Here is a 10,270-nt window from a genome sequence, read left to right as displayed (position 1 = left end):
GTGAAGTTGAAATGGGTTAGTGGCCACAGGCACCACAAAGAAGGAAGAGAGACAGTCAGAGGCTGAACTGTTTCTTTGCTCCTTTAACATCATATTACCGCTCCCTCCATGTGATGTCGTACACACTGGCGCCAGCATGGGTTCTAAAAGTCTTCAGGATGAACAGATTACTGAATAAATCTGTCGGCGAGCAGTGTAAATCCCTGTGATTTTTATATTTGCTCAACCCCGAACCATTCATTCCTTCCCTGCCCCGCTCTTGGGATTAAAGCAGATAGGGGGAGGGGCAAGAAGGGACGGGGGTTGGGGGGCTGTGGTGGGGATTGTGTGTGAGGGAAGTTGGCTCAGTGGGCGATGGTCCACAGACTATTATGTAATGCTGCATTCACACAGGCAGATGCAAAGATACAACGATTCACAGCATATCATTTGTCACTTTGTATCTTTGTATCTGAAGTTGAAGCCACTTCAATTTATTTGTAGCTTATATCTTTTGTGGCAGCTACAAACGTCAAATTTGCTTTGTAGCTTCACGTCGCTGGCTTCCATTGAAAATGAATGGTAGACTATCTTTGTATCTGACTGTGTGAACGCAGCATAAGTCAAGCGGATGTCAAAGGCACTGATTCTCTGTCCTCTTTCTGTGCAATGCACTCTGATGCCTTTTTTCCATATAGCCCACTAACCCATTTTCCCACACATGTGCAATCATTGAACACCTTTGCACTTCAGAGGAACCCATTGAGACCAGAGGCCAATTCTACAAATGCCTTCTAAATGCAAATGTACAAGCTCGCAACTGTGAGCTTGTACATCTGCTATTTTTGAATAGCCAACGCTGAAATGTAAATTGACACAGTTTTAATGGGCTAACCACCAAATAGATACAGACTTGGGGAAGATATTTTTGATGTGATCACAATCAAAGAATACTTCAATAGAGGAATTACTGTGTGTTAGTGGATTCTGACCTAGCATTCGATGTGAAATTCAGGTCCCAGTGTTAAATCAACCGAGCCATGAACTGTCATGGTGTTTCTTTCCATGGCATATCTTCAGTTTGCTGAAGATAATGCTTTACAGGCAAAGTCATGGAAATATATACTGTAGCTTTGGCTTCCATATATCCACGTTCCCTGTTTGCTGTTTGTAATGCTTACTGCTTCATTTCAGGACAGCAGTGTATTATTTCACACCATGTCCTCCAGTTGCACCTGGATTCAGATTTATATATTTACCCCAGAAGAGGGATCAACCGTGACAGCTCTTCTAAAAATGTGCACCGGAAATGCGATTTTCCCACTCATTCCATCTGTAAACGCCCGCTCTAAACAACCACTTCCTCTCACACACCTAGGGCATGCACGGCAAACTCCCGAGTGATCGTTGAACTTTGAGAATGTAGAAATGTGACTTGTAAGGGTTTTCCAGTGTTGTTTCTGGTCACCATAGACGTATGGAGAGTGGGGTTGGGTGTGTAGTGGCCTTGTAAAGGTGTGTACCATATGCTTTGATGCCTGACGTGGCATCTTGGCCCTGCATGGCGAACCTTTTCTGCATGTCAATCCCCTGCATGTACCTGGTGCAGTACGGCCAAACATTAGCAGAGTGAATTGAGTACATGCATAAAGAAGGCAGAGGATTACAGTATAGGAGCTCTTCCATCAATATAATAACTTTATTCTGCATATGAATGATTCCTCAGATCCATGCTTACAGTACACTGAGAGAGAGAGAGAGAGAGAGAGAGAGAGAGAGAGAGAGAGAGAGAGAGAGAGATGTACTATTCTTTCATTCTTTCAAATGTTATCTGTGTAATGAGAGGGGCATTTTTGCATGGTATCAGAAAAACCACATCCACATTGCTAGCACCCAACAAGTGTAACAGTGTCACACCAAAATATGAGGTCATTTAAATTGGTTAACAATTTTGGTTATGTACCAAGCTTTGTAGAAATGTCCTTATCTTGTAATTACTGTACCATAGCTTGATCTACATTTCTCTGTTTATTCTTGTTATTTTATTCATCATTGGACTGTAACTGTGGGTGAGAACCAACCTGATATCGCACTATATACAGTATATCTATATATCTATATGTATCTACATGAATTGCCATATAAAATAAATACATATAATACATCATACATGGATTTGTTGATATCATCACCGTAAACAAACATGAAAAACAAAAAAGGACATCATATAATATATGAATTTACTGTACTTCAGGTACCACAGAAACAAACAAACAAACAAAAAGTGCTTAGTAAAAGATAAGGATACATTTACCTCTGTTCATCTTTGATTGTATCAAGGTCAAGGTCAAAGCACCGTCCGAAAGGGTAGAGGCCATTACATTTGGTACTTATCTCTGTAAACCCGTCGCCATCCCCTGTCCTTTTTCAAGCTCTTTCAGTGACCCTTTGTGCCCCCACCCATGGCGCTCCCCTCGTGACATGTCTCACACAGAGTCCACTTTGACCTGGTTATTGTTGGTCATGAGCGGCGACGGCTTGCTCTTGAGCCGCTCCACCGCATCATTGGAGCTGTCCTGGAAGAAGATGCGCGCCGTGCACACCGACACCACGATGCGCTTGTACTCGCGGCGGAAGTTCTGGTTGAGCACGCCGTACACAATGGCGTTCAGGCAACTGTTGAAGTAGGCCATGAAGTAGCTGGCCACAAACAGCCACTCCGGGATGAGCGGCACCACGACCTTGGGGTCGATGGCCACTGCCAGGCCGATCAGGTTGAGCGGCGCCCAGCACACGGCGAACAGCACGAACACCACAAACATGGTGACAAAGTTCCGCACGTCGTGCGGTGTCATCTTGGGCCGGTTGTCTGGCTTGACTCGTCGCCTCACCTGGATGACGAGGATCCAGATCCTCAGGTAGCAGTAGGTGACGATCATGATGGGCAGGATGAAGTGGAAGAAGACCACGGCGATGGTGTACGCCGAACTGGCCGACTGCTCGAACGTGCATGAGTAGATTCGCGGGTCGTACTGCAGCGAGCCCACGAACAGGTTGGGCACGATGGCCACCACAGTCAGTGCCCAGATCAGCAGCACGTAGCACACCGAGTTCTTGTCGCTGTACAGCTTGTCGTACTTGAGGCTGTGGCAGATGTAGCAGTAGCGGTTGATGGCGATACCGGTGATGTTGAAGATGGAGCCGATGACGCTGACGCCCATGAGGAAGCCGCTGATCTGGCAGTGCATGTAGCCCAGGTTCCAGCCATTGTGGAAGATGGAGGTGAGGACCAGAGGGTATGGGTAGATGGCCACCACCAGGTCTGCCACCGCCAGGCTCACCACGAAGATGTTTCCTGCACAGAAGATATAGCACAAGCACACACACAATTTTCACACTTTTCTTATAGTTGAGATAAGACGGGAAACAGGGAGAGAGAGACAGGGAGTGAGACGCAGAAAAGGTCATCGGGTTTGGAAATCAAACCTGATCTGTCAGGCTGCATAATAGCCTATGTGGTATGCGCCTTAACCGCTAGGCCATTGGCGCCAACTAACCGCAGCCTAACCCTAACCTCAAATCCTGTACCCTTAAATAATTAATTGCCTATTTATTCACAGCTTCAACCATGAAAAAGGAATATATAAATGACCCGTTGACAACTATTTCCCCAAGAAGGTTCCCTTTTCAGGTGTAAAAAAAGAAATCGCTCCCCAAACACCTGCAGGCAAATTCATATACATGTACATCAACTCACTACACAAAGAGCATACACATCGTAGGCCACTAGCCAGGGGAACTAACTTTGAACCTGATTCATTATATGATTTATATTGTGAAGAGGTTGTTAAAATGACTTTAGTTGAGCTCTGCAAACTCAAGTAAATCAATGTTTTTTTTATGTAGGCAGAGAGCAAAAACACACTGTACTGAGAAGTAGTATACTTTCATGTTTGACTATAATGTAAGGTCCACCCCAGCTGGAAACTATCCCTATATTTCAGCAATACAGTCCAACAAAAACTATTTATAATGTCTCTGGCAAGAAATAGGCCATATACTTCACAATGGCTACTTTAAAAGTTTGTTCACAATATTCAGTAACTTAAAGTGCAATTCCAGAGTAGTTTTGAGATTTTTACTACTGTAGTCTCTGTTAATGACATTACATCTGTCTCTTATGTGTACATTCAGTTGTGGTCAGTTACAAAATCACCTACTGTACAAAATAGTGTTGTACTGATGAAACATTTTGTGGGTTAAGTCCTAAGTGATTCATTGGATGAAATAACAATGTTTATTTTCATTTAGTTTTTTTGCAACTTTTCCATAATAGTTTCATATTTTCACCACCTGTGCATTTGACATAAAGTGCTGTAAATTGGGCTACTGCTAATATTATCGCTGATAATAGTGTGTTTCTTATTCGATGAGAAAATGTGTTTTATACGATATTGTAATGTTTACCCATTTGTCATTACACAAGGGAGCAAATCACTTTCGGCTCCAATGGCAGACAGTTTCTTTTTTTAACTGCATAATTATTGTCTTTTGGGTATGGGTTTGGAGGCAGCTCACGTATCTGTCTGTTCATAGTCCCGTGAGACTACAAACACATTTGGTCCACAGGTAAACAGTAAACACCCTCCTCCCCGCTCATGCATTCAAGTGAAAACAGCCTCCTCCCCTCCCTCGGTATGGACGGAGGAGATGAAAAGTACAGATCGCTCATTTGCCATTAAAATTCAATTCACAATTCAATTCCGCTGTGTTATTTCTGAGATTTACTTTTGCTTGCACACAAAAAAGAAATAATACAGGAGTTACTGAAGGAAAACAAATCAATGCTGTATCCTGTGAGGCTGGGAACACTTGGCCCACAGGCCTATCTCACAAATAAATGTGGTGTAACAGAGGTCACTAAACACGTATTGAGCTATGTTTGCAATAGTTGTGGTTTAAACGATTCAAAGGAGCATTAGTTGAACTCCTCAGGCAGGCGTCTCATTTATTAAACTGCAAGGATTCCAGGTTTATGTGCCTCAAAAGACAAATGGCTAAAATATGCACACACAAATAGAAGCAAAGAAGTAAAAAAAAAAAAACGATTTATAAAACCAAGTATACCGAATTTGTATCTGTTAATACCACTGTTAATGCTGTTAATATACTCTTAGTTAGTGCACTTTGACTACATTTATATCTATACCTGTTAATACACACTAATCCCGAGGCCAAACAGGATAGGCCTACTGTAGTATACCTACTTTCCTTTGGTTTCTGATACTTTATTCCTAATCCCTGCGCATTACAACCTGTTAACACTTTTCTGTTATTGTATCCACCAGCTAGGCCGAAGGTATGGTATGGTATGTTTTGGCCCTTGGCCATCCGTCCGTCTATCCATCCGTATGCGCATGGTAGGAACACCTGATGGAGGGGATGCCTCTCCCTGTACATCTCAGTCCTCCACTACCATTAAACCTCACTGGTAGCACATCTCACAAAGTCACACCTGGCTTACATTGCAAAAGAATCTACGTCCGGTTGCACACACATTTCGGCAAACATGACATAATCTGAGGAGGGCTATGTGCCGTCCATCTGTCCGTCCGTCCACGGGTGGAAGGAACACATTATTCCAACCAGTTCCTTTCCCCTCCATCAGGCTATGGAGGGGATGCCAGCTGGCATCAATTTACACCTCCCTGTACATCTCAGTCCTCCACTACCATCAAGCCTCGCAGGCAGCACATCTCTCACACAAGTGGCCACCTGGACAACTGGGCACCTGGATGGCGTGGTTTGCATTGGCGCTAGAGTGAGACTGGCCAAAGGCCGGTGGAGTTCTAGTCTCTTTAAGGCGTGCAGGTGCCCCCACGAGCACATTGACACTCACATAACCCACAAGCGCATGGAGGCTCACACCCCAATATCCCTGTCAAGTTTGTAATTATGTCAGTATGTAATCTGAAGACTCACCTCTGACGTGATCATAAATATATATATCACGGGTGCTCTCCCCATAGCGAGCTGTCTCGCTTGTTTGTTATGAAACAGGGGTTACCTATGTAACCCAATGATGTATTATACCACTTGATGTTACCTTGACTTGTGTTGACCTTGCTCATTGTAAATCGTTCTGGATTAAGAATGTCCACTAAATGTAATTGTAATTGTCAGGGTCAACCTATTATTTGGTGGGTGTTCCGTTAGTTCAGCGGTTCTCAACCTTGGAAATGTCAAAGATAGTATACCTATAAGGGTCCATTTAGAACCCCAGAGACCCCACTTTGAAAACCACTGCGTTAAGATCTTGTGAAGAGTGAGTGAGCAATTTCCCAGCTGCCACCTGGAGTGCACGGTGCATTTTATTCACACAACTAACTTATGCAATATGAGGGATAGCGTCTGCAAGTGTGTGTGCGTGTGTGTGTGCGTGTGTGCATGTGTGCGTGTGTGCATGTGTGCACAGGCGTAATTTCCATGGGGTTGGTGGGTTATGTCAACCCACAGGCCCCCCGTCAGTGACTAGAGGACTGACAGGAGGAGGAAGCACCCGTCAACGTGTGTAAAACATAACAACAACACGCCACCAGCCTGGACATAAGGAATATACACAAGACTTTGGGGCAAAACTTGCTCTGTAAGCAACAAAGGTGTGTTCTTACATCCTCCATTTTAGCACTCAGTGCATCATTGCTGATATGAATGTTTTCTTTCACATTCTGCACTGCAGTACAACACAAGTGATGCTGCTGATGAATGAGTTTGTAGATTATTATGTGGCCAAAGTAACATATAGAACCATGCCAGAACCGTGCCAAACGGTCCAAATTACCCGACAAATACCTGATTTGCGCATGCGAGGTGTGCGCACGCAGGGCCCCTCTGATAAGAAAGTCCACGGCTGATAAACCCTATCTATGCCACTGGTGTGTGTGTGTGTGTGTGTGTGTGTGTGTGTGTGTGTGTGTGTGTGTGTGTGTGTGTGTGTGTGTGTGTGTGTGTGTGTGTGTGTGTGTGTGTGTGTGTGTGCGGGCATGCCCGCGTGCGTCCCGATTCAGCTCTCACGCGATTGGCTTCCTGTGATGTTAGCGAGTGGCGTAAAGGAATGCGCCCCTCTCTCTAATTAATGCACATGGCTAAGAACTCAATGTTGCGTGTGCCAAGCAAACATGAGTTATGGGTGGGTAATTAAGGCCACCAAAGCACTTGCCTGTCTCTAGAACTTCAGGAGCAAATAGAGGACAGTGGGAGGGGTTTAGCGTTGTTGTTTTATTGTCTATTCTAGTGCAGCATTTTCCCTGCTGTCACCTGGATGAGAGAGTGGTGGTGTTGGTCCTCAGTGGTGCCATTAATTAAGAGGTTATGAATGCTAATGATGAGCTTTGCGTCTAAAGAGAGTTTTTAGGGCTGCCGCGTGAAGAGCCTGCTATCACAACTGACACAAACGTGAGCCATTTCCCACTCACACACACGCGCAAGCACACACTTGTGCGTACGCACGCACGCACGCACGCACACACACACACACACACACACACACACACAGACAGACTCACAGCTGCACGCACAAACACGCACGCAGGAAAATAGTCAATTTCTAAACTTCTTCTGTACTTTTGGCCCTCACACGTATATAGTAATACAAGTACACACACTCACACTCACACACACACACACACACACACACACACACATGCACACATGCACACGCACACGCACACACACACACACACACACACACACACACACACACACAGCTGTTCAGGGCTCGGTTCTGTCAGACCCATAGCATCTCCATGCCTGGGGTGGTACTGTGAGTCTGGGCTGGGAGCCAGAGGCAGCATGCAGGCTCTATAGAGTAGCTCTGTCTGGTCCCTGGTGCTTATCTGGCTCACTGGGCTCCGTCACGTGGTCCATACCAAACATTCCTGCAGAGGACCCCGGATTGTTATTAATTAAGCCTTGTCCTCTTAGATCTGTCATTCAGCTGCCCTCTATAGGGAATTGGGTGCACCTGCTATTGTCACAAGGCTCCATGGCCCATGGGTAAGGGAGGAACTGTGTGTGTGTGTGTGTGTGTGTGTGTGTGTGTGTGTGTGTGTGTGTGTGTGTGTGTGTGTGTGTGTGTGTGTGTGTGTGTGTGTGTGTGTGTGTGTGTGTGTGTGTGCGTGCGTGTGTGTTATGTGCATGTCCATACAGTATATGAGCGTGCACATGAGTGTGCATGCATGTGTGTTCACACGAGTGGAACTGAGTGCATGTGTGGACACGAAGAGTGTGCACGAGTCTGTGCCTGTATGTGTATGCGACTGCATGCACGTGGTTGAGCGTGTATGCTGTGCGCGCGTACGCGTGTGTGTGTGTGTGTGTGTGCACGCACCACCGGGTGCACTTAGTGAGCTTCAGTGCACACAGCTACAATGGAAAGATGTCAGTGATGTTCAGAGCCAGTATGGGGACAGAAATGGGGTCTTCTATAGGCTTCGTTGGCTCTCGCTGGCTGCAGCAACCATGTTACAGGATTTTTAAGTCAGTGCTAAGAGCCTTGACCTTGGCAGGGTCATGTATACAGTCCAGGCTCCACTAGATCCCAGGCCGTGTCTTCTCTCTCTCCAGTCACCATGCCTGGGTTACCGATGGACCCATCACTCACACCCTTTCATTTTACTTAGAGAGAGATATAGACCTGGTGCTGCAGTTTCTTCAACCCCACAAAATGTCACCATTTGCTGTGTAGACTTCTACTGAAACAGGACCTGGCAAGATATAGTTTGTCTGGACCCAGGATCAGGGCTCGACATTAACAAAGTACCCATATCAGTAGGCAGAGATCTGTGATCATCTGGCTCCACTGCGACATACTAAAGCATAAACTGATTGTGCTTATATAACCACGCTCCGCTTCTGTGGGCAACACAAAAGTGCCACTAGCCTACAACTGCAGACAGTTTTTTGTCCGATAAAGTATAGTTTTTGACCGTGACAGAAGCACAGCGTCTCAAGCGAAACGTTGCAAATTGAGTCGACTCTGCACTGTTCGAATTACGTCCCGATAGGCACAGAATCGTGAATCATGATTTGAGGTGAGAGTTTCCCCCACTCAAAGTGACTAGTAGCCAATCACAGCGTGTCCTTGCACAAGCGGTAGAGGCTTTGGGATGACGCAGCTCCACCTACGTTTCCATGGGGAGTTTGTTGGGAAAGCAAAATGAGGAAACGACAATGGAGAGTCAGTCAGTCAGTCAGTCAGTCAGCCAGCCAGCCAGCCAGCCAGCCAGCCAGCCAGCCAGCCAATCAGCCAGCCAGTCAGCCAGCCAGCCAGCCAGTCAGTCAGTCAGTAAGGAGCACATACGTTCTCAGAGCTAATGTAACACTGTCGATGTTGCTTTACAGGGCTAACAGATGTACAGGTTAATGATTGTTCACCAAATCATCTGTGGAGAACCATCAAAACAACTTAAACGGCACACTGTACATTCCCTAAATGTCATACATGTCATACCTCATGGCTTGTATACACGCATGCAGAGATGTTGCCGTCTTCATTCTAGAGGTCAGTGGCCGTTGGCCATGTAGAGTCGAAAGCCTGATTTGTACTGCGCACCGGTGTCACACACTGAAAATAGTAGATCCACGTAGCACACTGTGGGCTTGTAGATGTGCAATGTTGGTGTCATGCACAAGCCTCAGCCAAGCTGCTGTGACTCCCCCTTCAGACCTGTGGTAAGTAATGAAGCCTAGACATTTCAGTGCCCCAAGGTCAACTGCTATAGGCTGCACCGCTGGCCTCCCCAGGGGACTTACAGCCCAAGCTGCTCAGTGAATGTTGAAAGGTTAAGTCCCATTCATACTTCGCCGCATGGCAGTGTTGCGCGTCGAAAAATAGCCGGACTACAACCTCACTGTGCATCCGTGACGTGTTGTAAGGTTGTAGATCTTTTATTTTTAATTATTATTATACTTTAGCCTATTGAAAAATCTTGAACATTTGTGCTAATCTTTGAATGTGTAGTTTTAACCCATTAATCTGACCTAGCGCCATTAGCGTAGATCTACACCAAATGGTATTTTATAGTGCTTATAGATCGATCGAGTCGTGAAGCTACTTACATTAGCACTGGGTTACTAGCTGATGTTGTCAACAGCAATAGAGCATTTTCAGATGAGTGTCGGCGGCCAGATACATATCATTTTGGGGGTCCTTGACATGAAAAACACAACATATGTTTTTCAGATAACTTCTAGGATTGAGAACATATTTGAAGGAATAGGCTCAGGTCTA

The 10,270-nt window shown here is 45.5% G+C and overlaps 1 protein-coding gene across 1 annotated transcript in view; it reads right to left on the bottom strand.

Moving 5' to 3' along the window:
- Positions 1 to 2,129: 2,129 nt before the first annotated feature.
- Positions 2,130 to 10,270, bottom strand: part of mtnr1aa (melatonin receptor 1A a) — a 47,473-nt gene continuing 39,332 nt past the window's right edge. Inside the window, exon 2 of the mRNA XM_080757792.1 lies at positions 2,130 to 3,334. Within this exon, the coding sequence (XP_080613918.1) occupies positions 2,466 to 3,334 (869 nt within the window). The 3' untranslated portion in view covers positions 2,130 to 2,465. The remainder of the gene's footprint in view (positions 3,335 to 10,270) is intronic.

The sequence above is a fragment of the Protomyctophum bolini genome (genome assembly GCF_963924005.1).
Source record: "Protomyctophum bolini genome assembly, chromosome: 3".
In the NCBI taxonomy this organism is placed as follows: Eukaryota; Metazoa; Chordata; class Actinopteri; order Myctophiformes; family Myctophidae; genus Protomyctophum; species Protomyctophum bolini.
Note: the sequence above shows the minus strand (reverse complement) of the source record. Positions and strands in the feature narration are given on the sequence as shown.